The sequence below is a fragment of the Chiloscyllium plagiosum genome, chromosome 11, assembly GCF_004010195.1.
Source record: "Chiloscyllium plagiosum isolate BGI_BamShark_2017 chromosome 11, ASM401019v2, whole genome shotgun sequence".
NCBI lineage: Eukaryota > Metazoa > Chordata > Chondrichthyes > Orectolobiformes > Hemiscylliidae > Chiloscyllium > Chiloscyllium plagiosum.
This window is the reverse complement of record NC_057720.1, coordinates 67,548,691-67,567,967: the sequence shown is the minus strand read 5'-3', so window position 1 is coordinate 67,567,967 and position 19,277 is coordinate 67,548,691. Positions and strand designations below refer to the sequence as shown.

The following is a 19,277-nucleotide window of genomic DNA, read 5'->3' as shown; positions in this document are numbered from 1 at the left end:
GGGGCAGTGTTGGATGGTGTTGGAGCGGGGGTGTAGAATGACGGTTTTGGGGTTGGGGATGATTTTGGGTGCGGGGCCTCGCGCGCTGTGTGCTGCTACAGTCACCTGAACAAGGGGAGCAGACTTTAAAAGCTCTGAGCCCCAGAGGAAAGGCATTTAATCAATTAATCGAATAATTGATTATCCGAATGAAATAGTGCCCACCCATCACATTCGGATAATCGAGGTTCCCCTGTATATCAACCTGGTGACACGACAACACAGGATGGCTTGCCACAATCAATAAAGCAGATTTAAGTTCAGCAATTCTGCTGTATCTATTCAAGAACTGTGGTGGGCAATTAAACAATTTACAGGATGTGGAGACTCTACAAATGCCCATTCTTAAAGATGGAGGAGTCTAGCACATCTATGTAAAAGACACTATACATTTTTCCCCATCTGTAGTTGTGTCCATCTTGAGCCAGAGATGCCCAGTGAATGATTTATCTCAGCCTCTTCTTGAGGTTCCCAGCATCACAGATACCAATCTTCAACTACAATAACATCAGAAATTGCTGGAGAAACTCATCAGGTATAGCAGCACTTGCAGTTCTTGAGTATTGCAGTTCATTGTTTTATTCCAGTCTTCAATAAGTTCGATACATGATATTATGAAATAGTTCAACAAACTGGACACTTCAAAAGTCCACAGACCCTGACAATATCTCTACAATAGAACTGATGATGTGCTCCAAAATTAGCACATCCCTAACTAAGCTTTTCCAATACAGCTACAACATTGGCAGCTACTCACCAAAGCTGAAAATTAAACTGGTATGTTTAAAAAATGGACAAATCCAATCTGGCCATCACGATTTCATCAGACCACTCTCAATCATCAGTGATGGAAAGGGTTGTTGACATAGAACAACATTCAACTGAGTATGGCTTCAAGGAACCCTAGCAAAACTGGAGTCAATGAGAATCAAGGGGAAAATTCTGTTGGTTGGAACCATACCTATTATAAAAGGATGATCATTATGATTGGTGGTCAATCATCTCAGCCCAGATCATCACTGCATGAGTTCTTAAGAATTGTGCCTCAGCCTCAAGTATTTACAGCTACTTCACCAATGAACATCCTTTTATCACAAGATCCAAAGTGGAATTGTTCGCCAATGATTGCACAATGCACAGCACCACTTGCAACTCCTCAGATATCGAAGCAGTCAGTATCCAAATACTGCAAACTCGGACAATACCCATGCTTGGGCTGATAAGCAACAAGTTACTTTCAGCCACACAAGGGCCAAACAATGACCATCTCCAACCATCATTCTTGACATTCAATGGCATTATAATCACCAAATCCCTACAATCAATGATCAACAATGGGGTTTACCAATGACCAGAAAACAAACTGGACCAGCCATACAAATACTATGGCCACAAGAGAAAGTCAGGGGCTAGGAATCATTCAGCAACTACCTCTCAAATACCAGCCACCATCTACAAAGCACAAGTCAAGAGTGTGATGGAATACTCTTCACTTGCCTGAATGGGTGTAAAACCAACCAAGAATTCTAACACCATTCTAAACAGTTCCCTTGACTGACAGCCCAACCATGACCTTCAAAGTTCACTCCTTTCACAATCAATTTACATGGCTGCAGTGTATTCTATCTACAAGATGGAGTGAGGCAATTCACCAAAGTGGTTAAGAAGGTGTTTATCATGTTTGCTTTCATTACACAGACCTTTGAGTATAGGAGTTGGAATGTCATATTGAGGTTATACAGGATGTTCTGGAGTAAATTCTGCTCATCCTGTTATCAGAAGGCTATTATTAAACTGGAGAGGGTTCAGAAAATATTTACCAGGAGTGGAGGGTTTGACATATAAAAACAAACTGGAAAGGCTAGGACTTTTTTCACTGGAGCGAAGGAGGTTGACAGATGACTTTACTGAAGTTTATAAAATCATTACTGGCATAGAGAAGGTGAACGACAGGGTTTTTTTTTCCCTAGGAAGGGGGAGTTCAAAACTAAGGGACTTATTTTTTTAAGATGAGAGGAGAAAGATTTAAAAAGGACACGAGGGGCAACATTTTTTACATCGAGAAAGGTTCGAGTGTGGAATGAACTGCCAGAGAAAATCGGGATGTAGGTATAGTAACAACATTTAAAATATAATTGGATAAATTCATGACAGGTAGGGTTTGGAGAGAGGTGGGCCAAGAACACGCTGGTGGGCTTGGTTTAGTTTGGGAACATGGTGGGTGTGGACTGGTTGGACCAGAAGGTCTATTTCTATGCAGTGTCACTCTATGATTCTAAACAGTTAACATGCAAACTCAAGATTTCTATCACCTCAAAGGTCAGGAAGCAAATGCATAAGAACTTCACCTTTTTGATTTGGACTTTCATTGTTGTTGTTTCTCACACTTAAAGACAACATTCTGGATCGCAATTCCTATGAGTATTGTGATTGACCCTACACCAAGGGTCTGCAGCAGTTCAAGAAAGCAGCAGACCAGCACCTTCTCCAAGACAGCTAGGGATGACAACAAATGTTCGCCCAGCACTTTCCTTTAATGAATTAATCAAATTGAGGGTTAATCTTATGTCTCAGATTTATAAACTACATGATGCTTTCAGTTACTCTTTCCATTTTTCAGAACCTACAGGTCAGATTTGTGCTTTGATTTTTAAAAAATTCCTTGCATACCACAGTTTTGGGAACTACTTCATGTTATCACTTTCTGTTTCTGACATCTTTATCATTTGGCCAGAGGGCCGAAGAATTGCAGATGAGAGTCCAATTCAGATAAATGCTGACGAGTTGCACTTTGGTAAGACAAACGAGGATAGGACTTACACAATTAGTGGTGGAGCCATGGGGAGTGTTGTCAAACAGAGAGACCAAGGAGTACAGAGTTTCTTGGAAGTGTTATCACAGGTAGAAAGGAGGGTGAAGAAGCCTTTGGCACACTCACCTTCATTGGTCAGAGCACCAAGTATAAGAGTTGGGACATCATGTTACAGCTTTTCAGACATTGATGAGGTCACAATTGGGGTACTGAGTACAATTCTGGTACCCTACTAGAGGAAGAATGCTAAAAAGACTTACAAGGATGTTACCAAGATTGGAAGGTTTGAGTTCTAAGGAGAGGCTAGATAGACTGGGACCTTTTTAGCTGGAGCGTAAGAGGATTGTAAACCTTATCGAAATTTGTAAAATCTCAAGGGATATAGATAAGCTGAATAGCCAAGGTGTTTTCTCCAAGGAAGGGAAGTCCAAAACTGGAAGGCATAAGTTTAAGATGAGAGAGGCAAGATTTAAAAGGGACCTGAAGGGGTAACTTTTCATACAGAGGGCGGTACATAGATTAGATTAGATTAGATTAGATTACTTAGAGTGTGGAAACAGACCCTTCGGCCTAACAAGTCCACACTGACCCGCCGAAGCGCAACCCACCCAGACCCATTCCCCTACATTTACCCTTTCACCTAACACTACGGGCAATTTGGCATGGCCAATTCACCTAACCTGCACATTTTTGGATTGTGGGAGGAAACCAGAGCACCCGGAGGAAACCCACGCAGACACGGGGAGAATGTGCAAACAGAGAGTCGCCCGAGACAGGAATTGAACCCGGGTCTCTGGGGCTGTGAGGCAGCAGTGCTAACCACTGTGCCACCGTGCTGCCCACAAGTTGCCAGAGAAAGTGGTAGAGGTATGTACAATTAAACATTTAGGGGAGGTGGTGCTGGATGTCTTAAAATGCTTAAAGCTGGATAAATCCTCAGGACATGATCAGGTGTACACTAGAATTCTGTGGGAAGTAATTGTTGGGCCTCTTGTTGAGATATTTGGATCATCAATAGTCATGGTGAGGTGCCAGAAGGCTGCAGGTTAGCTAACATGGTGCCACTATTTAAGAAAGGTGGTAAGGAAAAGCCAAAGAACTAGACATCGGTGAGCCTGACACATGGAGGGAATTCTGAGGGACAGGATTTACATATATTTGGAAAGGCATGGACTGATTAGGGATAGTCAAAATGGCTCTGTGCATGGGAAATCATGTCTCACCAACCTGGGTGAGTTTTTTGAAGAAGTAACAAAGAGGACTAATGAGGGCAGAATAGTGGAATTGATCCAAATGGATTTCAGTAAGGCATTCGACATGGTTCCTCATGGTAGACTGATTAGCAAAGTTAGATCATATGGAATATAGGGAGAACTAGCCATTTGGATAAAGAACTGGCTTGAAGGTAGAGGGTTACCTTTCAGACTGGAGGCCTGTGACCAGTGGTGTGCCACAAGGACCGGTGTAGGGTCCACTGCTTTTCATCATTTATATAAATGATTTGGATGTGAACCTAGGAGGTATAGTTAGTAAATTTGCAAAGGACACCAAAGTTGGAGGTGTAGTGGACAGCGAAGGAGGTTACCTCAGAATCCAACTTGATCAGATAGGCTAATGGGCTGAGGAGTAGCAGATGGAGTTTAATTTAGATAAATGTGAATTGATCTAAAATGGAATGGCAAATCAGAGCAGGACTTATACACTTAATATAAGACCCTGGGAGGTGTTGCTGAACAAAGAGACCTTGGAATGACAAAATGCAGTGGACCTAGAGCCCATCCTTGTGGCACACCACTGGTCATGGCCTCCAGTCTGAAAATCAATCCTCACCACCACTCTCTGTCTTCTACCTTCAAGCCAGTTCCAAATATTGAGTGCAATTCTGGTCTCCCTTCTAAAATAAGGATGTTGTGAAACTTGAAAGGGTTCAGAAAATATTTACAAGGATGTTGCCAAGATTGGAGGGTTTGAGCCAAAGGGAGAGGCTGAATAGGCTGATGTTGTTTTCCCCTGGAGTATCACCGAGACTGAGGGGTGACCTTATAGAGGTTTATAAAATCATGTGGGCCACAGGTAGGATAAATAGACAAGGTCTTTTCCCCGGGGTTGGGGGAGTACAGTTCTAGAGGACACAGCTTAAGATGAGAGGGAAAAGATTTAAAAGGGAAATAAGTGGTAACTTTTTCACACAAAGGGTCGTGCAAAAGGAAGAGGAAGGCTGGTACAATTGCACCATTTAAAAGACATCTGAATAAGAAGAGTTTAGAGGGATATGGACCAAGTGCTGGCAAATGGGACTAGATTAATTTAGGATTTCTGGTCAGCATAGTTGAGTTGGACTGAAGGGTCTGTTTCCGTGCTGCACGATTCTTTGACTCTATGACCTTTGGACAGGTACATGGATAGGAAAGTTTGAGAAGGATATTGGCCACATGCAGGCAAATAAGACTAGTTCAGTTTAGAGAACCTGGTCAACATGGATATATAGGACCAAAAGGCCTGTTTTCATGCTGCATATCTTTAGGACTCCAAATAACTAACAATCAGTAAAAGCAACAATGTGGCATTCATGTGGCCTTTCTTAACGTGAATACTTTTTTTAAATAAAATGTTCCTTTACTAACGTGAACAATGTATATTTTATGGTTAGCATTCTCCCAGACGGAACCCTGTGATGAATGCAGAGATGGTGCAAAGTACAATTCCCATCATCGTTGGCCCTTTATGGAAATACGTGCAGTGAAAGATAACTCGTCAGTGTGTTTTAATCGTCTTATGTTGGGATCACTTGCTCACAGTACACCATGTGAACACTGCATTTAGCTCAGTGGAAGTAGTGCGTGAGGAATGATGTGGATTTGCTGGCTGTACTGGACAAACCTACCAGCACTTCCTTGCCGACAGTCAGGAGGGAGGTGTAGGCCTCCAGGTAGACCCGGCTGCAACTCCTCACAATCTCCAAACCTTTCACTGTTATGTCCCGGGCGTCCCCCAGGCCCAGGCCGATCAAATACAACATTCTCCGTAGGCTACAACTACACAAACACCGTTAACCGTAACTGTCGGTGCCAATGTCTTCCACACGGCGGCAGGCCGCCATCGCCATGGCAATAACACTCCGATTTACGGCATGCCATTTTCCGTCTGCCTGTTTTTACGACGTTTTTACGACGTTGTCTCTCAAGAGGCGGATTCCTGCTGGGCAGAGAGTGAATGAACTATTATTTATCAAGTGTAAATCTGGGGATGGATACGTTTGCGGGGCCTAGCATTCCGAGTGTGGAGCTAGTGAATGGGTTGAAAATCCCAATACTCGGTCTTGGTGAGTTACTGAATGTGTCTGATTGCAGACTGACTCACTCACTAACCTGATCAAACTCCAAACTGTCTCTCACACCAAACACTGATCAAATCATTCCTGCAGCCCGGCTTAAATATGTGACCTTGATTTAAGTACCTAAGCCTACAAAATAAACACCAGTCCTGATGTTGCACAGCACCTGATTACTAATATTCTTCTTATTCGTTCACGAGATGTGGGTGAAGAGCAGAATTTAAAGGCCAGTCCTCTTGACAAATGTCTTACCATCTGTTACAGGCCCAGTATATCTCCTTTAGAACTAGACCAGCTTCAGAAATAATTATGTAAAACATTCTTGTTGATTGAAGTCCCCCGTCCAAGTACTAATGATGCCAAATTTCTTTTGCAAATATTGTTCAATGTGGATGAGTAGATTCATAAAGTCATATAGTTGTACAGCACAGAAACAGACCCTTTGTTCCCAACCAGTCCCTGTCAACCATAATCCCAAGCTAAACTAAAAACCATAGAGTCAGAGTCATAGAGATACACAAGTTGGAAACAGTCCCTTCAATCCAACTTGTCCATGCTGATTAGGTTTCCTAAACTGAACTAGTCCCATTTGCCTGCATGTGGCCGATGTCCTACTAAACCTTTCCTATTTATGTACCTGTCCAAATATTTTAAATTTTGTAACCATGCTGCCTCTACAATTTCCTCTGGCAGCTCATTTCATAAATGCACCACTCTGTGTAAAAACATTGCCTCTCAGGTCTTGTTTAAATCTTAGCCTTCTCACCTTATACCTACACCCTCTAGTTTAATTAAAAATAAAACTCCATCACACTGACTCCATCTGGGACAGGGATAGTATAGGATATAAATTAAAGTCCCCAGTAGCTCTTCTAAGGGGTCCAAATCAATACAAAAAAAATCCCTTTTCTGGGAAAACAACACTCAACCACCACCTTCTGTCTCCAACCATCGAGCTAATTTTGTATCCAGTTGCCTAGCTCTCCCTGGATCCCATGTGATCTAACCTTATTAACCAGTCTACCAGGCAGACTCATGTCAACGTTCTTGCTAAAATTCATGCAGACATGGTCTACCGCACTGCCTTCTTGGTCACCTCTTCAAGCAACTCAATCAAATTTGTCAGACACAATTTCCCACACACAAGGCTAACCCTAATCGGGCCTTGTCTTTCCAAATACATGTAGGTCCTGACTCTCTGAACCTTCTGAATAACTTACCCATCACTGATGTGAGGCTCACCAATCCATAGTTTCCTGGCTTTTCCTTGCAGCCTTTCTTAAATAATGCCACTAGCTACCCTCCAGTCTTCCAGCACCTCATCCCTGGTTTTCGATAATAGAGGCATCCCGCAATTTCTTCCGTAGCTTCCAACAATGTCCTGGGATACACATGATCAGGTCTCAGGGATTTATCCTTTTATGCACTTCCTTTTCTGTAATGTGGACTCTTTTCAAGACATCATTGTTTACTTTCTTGAGTTCCCTCACTTCTATGTCTTTCTCCACAGTAAATATTGACAAGAAATATTTGTTTCGTATCTCACCCATCTTCTTTGTTTTCATAAATTGATGACCTTGTGGATCTTTCAGAGGCTCTATTTTCTCCATACTGACTCTTTTGCCCTTAATATATTTGCAGAATATTTCTGGATTCTCCTTTACCTTATCTGCCAAAACTATCTTGTGTCTCTTTTTTGCTCTTCTGATTTCCCTCTTAAGTTTACTGCTACACCTCCTGTACTCCTCAAGGGATTCACTTGATCCCAGTGGCCTATATCTGACATATGCCTCCTTTTTCTTGACCAGACCCTCAATATCTTGAATCATTTAGTAATCCCTACTCCTGCCAGCCTTGCCCATCACCCAATAGGAACATGCAGGCCCTGAACTCTCATCTCACTTTTGTAAACATCCCATTTTTCTGTGAACAGCCTCGCCCAGTTAACTTTTAAATGTTCCTGTCTAATACCATCAAAATTTGCCTTGCCCAATTTAGAACTTTAACTTAAGGACCAGACCTATCCTTTTTCATTACTATTTCAAAACTAAAATAATATGGTCAATGGTCCCAAAGTGCTCCCTAACTAACACCTCCGTCACCTGGCCTGCCTTATTTCCCAAGAGGAGATTGGGTTTTGCCCCTTCTGTACTAGAGCGAACTACATATTGATTAAGAACAGTTTCCTGAATACACTTAACAAATTCCTCCCAATCCAAGCCTTTAATGCAATGCAGTCCCAATCTATGTTTGGAAAGTTAAAATCCTCTACCTTTACAACTCTGTTATTCGAACAACAATCTGCAATCTCCCTACATATTTGCTCCCCGATTTCCTGCTGACTATTGGAGGGCTTATATACAATCGCATCAAAGTGATCACCCCCTTCTTATTTCGTAGTTCTACCCATATAGCCTCACTGGACGATCCCTGAGGAATAACCTCCCTAAGTACTGCATAATGTTTTCCCTAATGAAAAACACCACTCCCCCTCCTCTCTTGCTTCCCATTCTATCCTTCCTATAGAATCTGTACTCTGGAACACTGAGCTGCCAGTTTTTTCACTCCTTCAGCTATGTTTCTGTAATAACTATGATATCCCAGTCCCGTGCACTCATCCATGCTCTGAGTTCATCTGCCTTATCTGTTGGGCCTCTTGCATTGAAACAATTGCAGTTCAATTCATCAGTCTTTCCTTATTCCCTGCCTTATTCTTGTCTCTTTAACTTGCTCCCTTTAACTTCAATAATAGCCTCAATCTTTTCTTTTGTCTCACTACTGTTTAGGTTCCCCAACCATTCCCACCTCCTTCCAGATTAGTTTAAACCATCCCAAGTAGTTCTAGCAAATCTCCCCACCAAGATATTGCTCCCATCCAGTTCAGGTTCCTCTTGTACAGGTCACCTCTGCCCCAGAACAGATCCCAATGATCCAAAATTCTGAATTCCTGCCCCCAGGACCAGCTCCTCAGCCACACATTCCTCCTATTCCTACTTTCACTAGCACATGGCACCAGGAATAATCCAGAGATTACTACTATTGAGGTCCTGCTTGTTTTCCTGCTACCTATGTTCACTCTGCAGGACCTCATCCTTTTGCTGTTTGTTCCAATGTGTACAATGAGCTCTGGCTGCTCCCACTCGCCTTTGAGAAATTGCTGCAGTTGGTCCAAGACATTTTTGACCCTGGCACCAGCTTGGCACAATCCTGGAATCTCACTCTCGGCCATAGAAAGCCTAGACCAGAGAGTCCCCTGTCACAATTGCTTATTTGGACTTTGACAAACTCTGCTTTACAGCAAAGCCAGTTGTGGTGCCAAAGACCTGACTGCTGCTGCTGTTATTTTCCCCTGAGAGGCTATTCATCCCCATCAGTATCCAAAATGGTATACTTGTTTGAGAGGGGAATAGCAATTGGAGACTCCTACACTCTGAACATACTGTCTATCACACTCTCTGTCTCATGTGTGCTCCTCAGTGTGTCCAATTACCACGCCAACTAATCCATGCAGTCTGAGAAGAGCTGCAGCCAGGCACACGTCTTCAGCAGAGGGAAGGCAGGGGTTCTAATACCATGCTGGGGCATTTTAGAAAATACTCATGGGTAGGGAACTGGAGAGACAGCTGAGTCTGGGCTGTTGGTAAGATTACTCTTTCATTTAACATGCTGCTAATTATTTACACACTTAAGTTTAGCACAAGAGTGCTCATGGCATCATCTTTCTCCAGAGTCTGGTATCATGTAATCTGTAAATTTGCTTCTAATGTGGAGTGACTACTTACATTTGTGAGTATCTATCACCCACCTCCCCTCGTCTTTATCTCATCTCTGGCTCTCAGATGTGAGCACTGTGGTGGTTTCATTAATCTGCTTGATCTTGCTTTCTGTTTTTGTGGTGGTGGTGATTCAGGATCTAGAGTCATTGAGATATATGGCACAGTAACAGACCCTTTGGTTTCACTCATCCATAGCGACCAGTATCCTAAATTAATTTAGTCCCAGTTGCCAGCATTTGGCCCATCTCTCTCTAAATCCTTCCTATTCATATATCCATCCAGATGCTTTTTAAATTTTATAATTGTACCTACCTCCACCACTTATTACATACACACACCATCCACTGAATGAAAAAGTTGCCCCTTCGTTCCCTTTTAGATCTTTCCCATGCCAACTTAAACCTATGCCCTCTAGTTTTGGACTTGCCTACCCTGGGGAAAAGACCTTGACTGTTCATCCTATCCATGCCCCTCAGGACTTTAAAAACTTTTATAAGGTCATCCCTCAGTCTCTGAAGCTCCAGGGGGAAAAATCTCAGCCTATTCAAGCTCTTCCAATAACTCAAACCCTCCAACCCTGGCAATATCTTTCTTGAAGTTTTTGTGTGTACTCTGAAACACTGTTTGAATCATCAGAGAATGTCATCTTCATTTTGAAGTTGACCTCCTGGATTTCAGGGTAGCTGATCCATTCCCTGGGGGTCTCTTTTTCATGATAATCAAAGATCCTGAGATTTCTTACTGACAGCACTATTTTCTGTCTCCACGCGATATGATGTCAGTTACTGAGTTTTCTCTAGGGTTGTGCCATTTTGATTCTGATCCTGGATTCATACCTACTTTCCTGTTTGGAGCTCTGGTAAAGCACAAACTCTCTATGTTGGTTATGGCTTTGGCTTACTGTACCTTCCTTTCGTAAATTTCCAATCTATATTTGTTTGTAACTCTAGGTATCACTATATTTGGGAGACCTGTGACTGTGTAGTGGTCTGCTCGTCAGAAGCTTGTCTGGGGGGGAGGGGAGACTGTGTTACAATGGTGTGGCATTAAACTCAGTAATGATAAATCAAAGTCCTCATTTATCTTGAGGTCAGCTTTAATTGTTTTCACAATCTTCTCAGCCACTCTGTTCTTTCGTGTGTGTTTGTAGGCGAGCTGGTGTTATCTATAGACGCATAAACTCCACAACTGTTTGAAACATTCATTAGCAAACTATGGGCCATTATTAGAAACAACTATATCAGGGATACCAGACATTGCAAAAGTTTCCTTGAGTAAGGTGATAACAACTTTCAATCTAAGTTCATGCATATATTTAACCTCAAACCTTCTTAAGTAATGGTCAACAATGATAAATATTCTTCCTTTAAGTTCAAACAGTCATGGTGTTCCCAGCACTCAGATGGAAATAAGAAATCATAAATGGTGTTCTTGTTCTTGATATCGTATAGCTTAGCGCAGATATTACAATTCAAGATCATCTCCTCCAATGCTTGTGAAATTCCTGGCCACCACACAGGGTATGATACTTTGTAATTCCCAAGTGCCATTGATGTATCTATTGAAGAATGTTTAAGGACTCTTGAAATGACTGGTCTTTTGGATGTAGGTTTGCTCACTGAGCTGGAAAGTTAGTTTTTGGACGTTTCATCACCATACTAGGTAACATTATCAGTGAGCCTCCGGATGACATCACCAACCCAAGGAAACCTAAACACATAAATAGAAAGTGGGACATAACACCAGCGCTTCACCAGAGGCTCACTGATGATGTTACCTAGTATGGTGACGAAGCATCTGAATCCAAATCTTACAGCTCAGCAAGCAAACTTACATTCAGAACCTCAACCTGAGCTACAAGTCTGGTCTTTTGTTGTGGATTAAGATGTCATCTATGACATTAAGATGCCTTTGCTACTCATGGTATTGTATGAGAATGGGATAATTGAGAACGTGAGGCCACCCTTTAGGATAAAATTATAAATTTGCACATATTTCTCATCTGCTTTCTGAGTTTTATCTTTTGGACGTCGTGTGAAAATATCTTGATGTCAAAAAGTATAAGACTCCACTTCTTCATTAATGTTTTCTGTCTTCCTGTACTAGTTTTTTTTCCCTTGGATTATTTTATTTCACCCAAAAATTTCATTGCTTTTAAGCTCTTTGATCTCTTAAATGACCTGGTGAGTTTTTCCTGTGTTTGAGTTTCATTCTTTTTGCTGCAAAAAGTAATTTTAAAATGTCCTGTGTTCTTGCAGGAAGGCACTCTGCATTTTGAGTGGGACAATTTTCATGCTGCCTGCAGCCTTTTCTCACCAAAACAAGAACCCTCTGTAACGGCTGCCACTTCACTGTCTTCAGGCTTTTCTGGCATCAGCAGGCATGCACTTTCACTTCTGCGCCCAGATGTGGTGCCTCAATTATTTTTTTCAACAAACCCCCTACGTCACCTCAAATAAAAAAAACTCTTCAGTTTTCTCACCTCTGCCTATTCTGTCAATTGTAGCACTTTCGCAACTTTCAAAACTTCCCTCGATCATACAAAGTCTGATAAGCTTTCTTCCAAAGGCCCAGCCGCACTGCAAGCTCCAATCAGGTCACCTTTCAGATTCACAATTAGCCACTAAGTCATTAATTAAAAATGTTGTCTCTCAGTTTTTGGTGTTTGATTATTAAATTTAGTACTCTGTAGTTTGATAAAGGCTGAAATAAGTATCAAACGTCCTAAATTACCTTTTCATGTCTTTTACACATGTTTGACACCACCCTAGCTACTACCTGCTCATTGTGTGAAAAAATAACTTCCTACATGATTAAGTTCATGTAGGTTTAAAGGCAGACAGTATAACTTAATGGTAAGGCATAGTTTGTTTGTCTAAAAGGGAAAGATAAATTAATCTTTCAGAAGTCCAGATGCAAGGTCACATCTGAAATAATCACCTCTGTGTCTGTTTCAAACTTGGGTAAAAACACGTGCCTCCTGTCTAATTAAGAAAAACCAAATAAAAGTGTCCCTGTTTTATAGGAGTGCAGATAATAAGAAATAAATCACACCAGATAAAGAAAATTGGTAAAATTAATATTATTCCACATTGACTTTGTACAAGTCTTGAAAATATACACTGGTTAGGGCAGGTCTCGTGTCATGACCGATGTGAGCTCCAACAGCAGTAAGGCAATGCCCACTCTCATCGGCTGCATCAGTTTCAGATACTGATTGGAATATTGTGTACCTTCAGTACTTTTTGTGATATTCCAGGATATGTGCAGTCAGGAGCTTTACAGAAGGTTGCACTTAAAAGACGTTTTTATCAAACCAAATCTTTTATCTTCAGCAAACATTCTAGTGTGGTGTTGCTTGCAGTGCCTTGTTTGTAAAAGGGTCACTGAAGCTTTGATAAAGGAGGCAATTGTAGAAACGATTTGGGTATTTTCCTACCTAAGATTAATGAAAATACCAGTTCACTCTGCTGATATGTCTTGTGCATACTAATGCATTCTCCAACCAAGTTTCTTCCTTATCTCATCTGCACTAACATATTCATCCTCTTGTCATATCTCATCTTCATTTCAAACTGTGAATTTCATGAATTCTGTACCACTCTGTGAAGTGGTGCTGATACAAGAACACCTGCATGTCTTGACGTAGGTAATAACACCACAATGTGCAAACAGGAACTAGAGGTGTTAGCAGTGTAAATGGTTTAACTTCACACAGTTGTTTAGTGTAGCTTTACAATATTAACTCAGGTTATCTTACCAGCACTTGAGGCTCATTTTAAGTGAACTTCCTTTCTAAAGGTTTCAAATGGATGTTGGAAAACCTTAAGATATAATATACATGTAATTCAACCTAGCTTGCAGTAGATTAGATATTTAAAAAGCTCAAAATAAAATCTAGAGGTGGTAAGGGATTTGCTGAAGGAGAGGAGGCAGTGGGTACTGATTATTGGAAAGAAGTGAGGAGGCATGGTATATTGAATCCACAAATCTTTGTAATAAAATGGATTGTGAGATGCAGTGGAAGATTGTCAGAGATTTTGATTTATTTTTGGGCTGATGGAGAGATAATTAAATTTGATAGGCAGGGAAAGCCCAAGATATCTGGAAGTAAATTCAGCAGTTGAGCTATTCAGTCATTATGATGTCGTAGATAAGAAATAAAAAGAATGTTTAAGTTATGTTGCAAGATGAGAGGAGGCGATGTTTGACTCCCTGTTGCTAAAAATATGTAGTATAATAAGTCCTCACTTAAAGTTGTGGTTGGGTTCCTGAAAATTGTGACTTTATGTGAAACAACCTCACATGGAGCATGGTTTCTGCATAGGAACCAATGTGAAAGCTAGAAGTTCCAAAAACATTATAGTCTGTAAGTTGAAATACTTTATATTGCTAAGTTCCTATAATGCAAAATGACATCACTTTTTAAAAGAAGTATATTTTAAAATAGAAAAGAAAAATTTAACTTTCTACTTGCAGTACCTCCTGTTGCACCTTAAAAATCTTGAACTCCAGGGAAAACCTGAAACAAATTTAAAACCATATTTCACACAGAATTTGTCAAAGCTTATGGCCCACATACACTTCACCCCGGTCTTTACCAAACTGCCTGTACCTTTTCTTCTCCAAGCTCACTTTCTTATTTCCTGTTTCAACTGCAGGTGAGTGCTGGGGCTGGAATAATCCATAATTTGGATTTACAGTCCAAATAACAGCCAATGCTGAGACAATGATGCTGCACTGCAATTTCCAGAGATCGCATTTGCGATACTGCAAGTTGAAGTGTTTCTCAATTGGTTACAGAGGCACACAAACTGTTTATTGCACAATAGTGCTAATTTCTAAAAAACAGCTGGGAACTGAAATTTGGGATATAATCAGAGGTTATGCTTGTTTTCATCAGTTTTTTATTGTATTGTATCTAATGAGCCAATTAGTACTAGTTCTGCTCAGGTACTGAAGGAGAGGAGGATAAACAGACAGTGGCAACATGATTTTTATAGATTTATTTCATGGAGTGTGGGATTCACTGATAAGGTCAGCATTTGTTGTCCATCACTCATTGCCCATGGACTCAATAGCTTTTGGGACCATTTCAGAAAGCAGAAAGTCAATCACATTGCTTTGGATCTGAAGTTACAAACAAGCTACCAATGCTGAAATACATGGGTCATGACGTAGATACACCCTAAATGGCCCCACATTGCCTGGGAAAATTCAATCATGGGACAACCTATGAGAGAAAGTTACACCTGTAAGTAGAATAGAAAGAAATGGTGAGGAGACATTCCTCCAATCACAAGCTAGATCTCCTCTGTACATGCTGCTGATAGGCTCACTAGTGAGTCAAGGTGAAGAGCTATTTTTGGGTTTCTTAAAAGTAGGATTCAAAAGGAGTGTTGAACACTAAAGACAATCTCAATTCTCTTCTCCTTTTCACACCAATTTCTTGTTGGTTTGTTTGAAGTTAGTTTAAAAGTGTGTTTTTCATGCCACTGTCTGCATCAATAGTGCTGAGATGGAGATGGCCAAGATTGTAAAGTTCCTGGGAGTGAGGATCACCAACAGTTTATCCTGGTCCACCCCATTAATGCAATGGTCAAGAAAGCACCATGTCTCTACTTCTTCAGGAGGCTAAGGAAATTAAGTATGTCCACAAAGATGATTACCAGTTTTTATAGGTATGCCATAGAAAGCATTCCATCTGGATGCATTACAGTTTGGTATGGCTGCTGCTCTTCCCAAGACTGCAAGAAACTACAGAAAGTCGTGAACACAACCCATTCCATCACGCAAACAAGCGTTCCATTCATACTTCCTGCCACCTCAGGAAAGCAATCAACAGAATCACAGACCCCTCCCACCATGGTTATATCCTCTTCCACCCTCTTCAACAGGCAGAAGATATAAGAGTTTGAATATGCTTACAGACAGATTCAAGAACAGCTTCTTCCCCGGTGTTATCAGACTTTTGAATGGACTGTCAAGTATTAATTCTAATCTCTATGTATCTTCTATGTGCTGTAACACTAGCTTCTGTATTCTGTTCTCCTACCCGGTACACTTCGTGTGATACAACCTGCCTCTTGAGCACACAAAACAACACTTTTCACTGTATCTCAGTACATGTGACAACAATCAATCAATCAATCATTTTATATGTATGTCTGCATATTTTCCCTTCCATCTCCTTTCTACAATTCGTTCATCTATAGTGCATCCCGAATAGTACAGTCAATACCCTCCTGTCTGTCCTTTACCTCAATCAACATGAATTCTGTTTCTATCTATTTTATAGTTGTATAATTTCTTGCTGCTACCACTGTTAATGCTAATCAACACAACTAGACAACTTGAAGTATTATTTAAAAATGTAAATGAAAAAAAATGGAATGGATCAACATAACTATTTGATTCATGCCTGGCACGCTTCCTAACTTGAGACTACTTTTAAATTGACTTCATGCATTAAAGGATTGTAATGCTAAGGTCACAACTCTTAACAAGTCAGTAAGATGTTAGGTCATTTTCCCTCCTGTAATAAATCACTGCACTACAATTGAAAATTAAAGGAATAAAATAAATCCAGTGACTTGTGGTTGTGAAACTAGCATTTTTAGTTTTTTATGTTTAAAACTATGCCAATCTGGTTAATAATCTATCACTTTCCTCAGAGTTTTGGGTTTAATGAGTCTAAAGCTATTGGGCCAGTATTTCAGATAGCATTGATATTGCAGTATGGGAATTTTCAATGCATTTAGTGCTGTTATTTTATTTCTATTAGCTGATGATTAGGGTTCTACTAAGTGTTTCCTCAAATTTCTATTTCCTGTGCAGTCTGCCTATTGCCCTATTGAGGCACCACCCAATATCAGCAGGAACACCTGTAGCACAACACCACCCATCTAACCCTACACCCACATCAAATGCTGAACGTCACACTGCATTCTGCACAATTGTTAGACATGCGAGGTAGATGAGGCCTTGAACTTGTGTGGCTCTTGGATGTGTCATAAATTGTGGTTTCTTTCAGCAAGTGTACCAACATTGTCGCTAACTTCAACATAATTGAGATGCCCATGTTCACTTTGCATACACCAATGGCAAATCTCCTTGGACCACTTGATTAGCAGTTTGAATGCATATGAAATAAGCAGTGCAATGATTGCAAATCCAGTGTAGTTGCACTTTGCAAATAGTTGATTCATGTTTTTTTATCAGTACAGTTACATGGCATCCAGCAAGTGTAGATCCCACACTTATGGCCAATAAACTGACAATTAATTCTGCTCACACCGAGCATTGTTCCAGCCATTTTCTAGGGGCACTTTGCATCTGGAGAAGTGAAAGTTATTGCTGGCACACAGATCACTCTGAACCCTGTCAGCACTAGACAGAATCTAATCACCAGGTAAACCACCTCCCCCAACCGAAAAAAACACACATGAGGATGTCCCGTATTTTCCCATTCTACTACAACAACCCATTTCAATCCATTCCCCAATGTGGAGACGCAACACATCGAACTTCATCTCCAATTGTCCTCGCTGCTTCTTGAACCCCAGCATTGCACCTTGATGATACCCACTGTGTTCCTTTACATTCCTGCTTGGAGGCAATGACAGGGCTCACTTTCAGTGACACCCATCATCCATCATAGCCTACTATGCTCCCCTTTCTTGTTCTGAATTCTGCCCATTCAAGTTGAGTTTTTTCTATTACTGTCCTTATCCCTACCATTGTAAATGCCCCTGCTACCCCATCCAGCCTTGAGTCCACAACTTTTATTGTCATTGCTCCGCCCACCAACCCTAAGACTCCCTCCTTGAATTCTCATAAAGGATCTACAGACTGACCATCACGACTGTATTAACTGCTGACCTCTGATTAATTTTGGTGAACAGCCCTAAGACATGGCTTAACAGATCCCCTGACCATGAGACACCCAAGCAGAAGACTGACCATTTTGAAACCCCAGGACTGTGTGTGAACAATGGCACTGAGACAAAAAGAATAAAGAAAATTTACAGCCCAGGAACAGGCCATTCAGCCCTCCAAGCCTGAGCCGATCCAATTCCATTGTCCAAACCTTTCACCCAATTCCTAAGCATCTGCATCCCTCTGCTCCCCACCTCATGTATCTGTCCAGACGCATCTTAAATGAATCTGCCGTGCCTGCCTCTACCATCTCTGCTGGCAACCCATTCCAGGTACCTACCACTCTCTGTGTGAAGTACCTGCTGCGTGTATCCCCCTTAAACTTTTCACCTCTCACCTTGAAAGCAAGACCTCTCATTATTGAATCCTTCACCCTGGGAAAAAGCTTATCTCTATCCACCCTGTCTATACCCTTCATGATTTTGTAAACCTCAATCAGGTCCCCCCTCAATCTCCTTTTTTCTAATGAAAACAAACCTAACCTACTCAACCTCTCTTCATAGCTAGCACCTTCTAGACAACATCCTCGTAAACCTTCTCTGCACCCTCTCCAAAGCGTCCACATCCTTTTGGTAATGGGGCAACCAGAACTGTACACAGTATTCTAAATGCGGCTGAACCAATGTCTTGTACCATTTTAACATGACTTGCCAGCTCTTATACTCAGTACCCCATCCAATGAAGGCAATCATACCATATGACTTCTTGACCACTCTATCCACCTGTGCAGCAATCTTCCGGGTACAATGGACCTGCACTCCCAGATCTCTCTGTCCTTCAACTTTTCCCAAGGCTCTTCCATTCATTATATAATTTGCTCTAGAATTAGACTTGCCTAAATGCATCACCTCACATTTGTCTGGAATGAACTCCATCTGCCACTTTCCACCCAACTCTCCAATCTATCCATATCCTCCTGTATTCTTTGAGAGTCCCTTATGCTTTCTGCTACTCCACCAATTGGTGAATTAGCCATAATAAATTGCTCACAGTGCTCAGGGATTATAGGTTGGTGCATTAGTCAGGGGTAAATATAGAGTAATAGGATACGAAAATGGGCTTGGGTGGGATACTCTTTGGAGGGTTGGTGTGGACTTGTTGGGCCGAAGGGCCTGTTTCCGCACTGTAAAGATTCTATTCTAAAAACAAAGTTAGTGTTTCAGGTTGATGATCTATCGTCAGACCTGATACATCAACTTTATTTCTCCCCACAATTGCTGCGTGATCTGCTGCGTTTTTTTCGCTTTTCTTGTACTTATTTTAGATTTCCAGCTTCTGGGGTATTTTGCTTTTGTGTTATCTCAAAAATGTTGGGCATCAAACTATAAGATACTGAAGTGCGAAATGGAACAATGTTTATTTCACCAGTGCAATACTG

General features: G+C 41.2%; 2 protein-coding genes across 7 annotated transcripts in view; one reads left to right on the top strand and one right to left on the bottom strand.

Annotated features, from left to right (window-relative positions):
- Positions 1-5,967, bottom strand: part of dph5 (diphthamide biosynthesis 5) — a 73,020-nt gene extending 67,053 nt beyond the window's left edge. Inside the window, exon 1 of the mRNA XM_043699670.1 lies at positions 5,736-5,967. Coding sequence (XP_043555605.1) covers positions 5,736-5,870 — 135 coding nt within the window. The 5' untranslated portion in view covers positions 5,871-5,967. The remainder of the gene's footprint in view (positions 1-5,735) is intronic.
- Positions 5,968-6,007: 40 nt separating this feature from the next.
- The window catches only part of zgc:110366 (uncharacterized protein LOC550476 homolog), a 113,948-nt gene continuing 100,678 nt past the window's right edge, over positions 6,008-19,277 (top strand). For 5 of the 6 annotated variants that reach the window (XM_043699667.1, XM_043699664.1, XM_043699668.1 and 2 more), the window contains exon 1: positions 6,008-6,173. In XM_043699667.1, coding sequence (XP_043555602.1) covers positions 6,065-6,173 — 109 coding nt within the window. In that variant the 5' untranslated portion in view covers positions 6,008-6,064. The remainder of the gene's footprint in view (positions 6,174-19,277) is intronic. The other variant, XM_043699669.1, reaches the window with a different exon arrangement.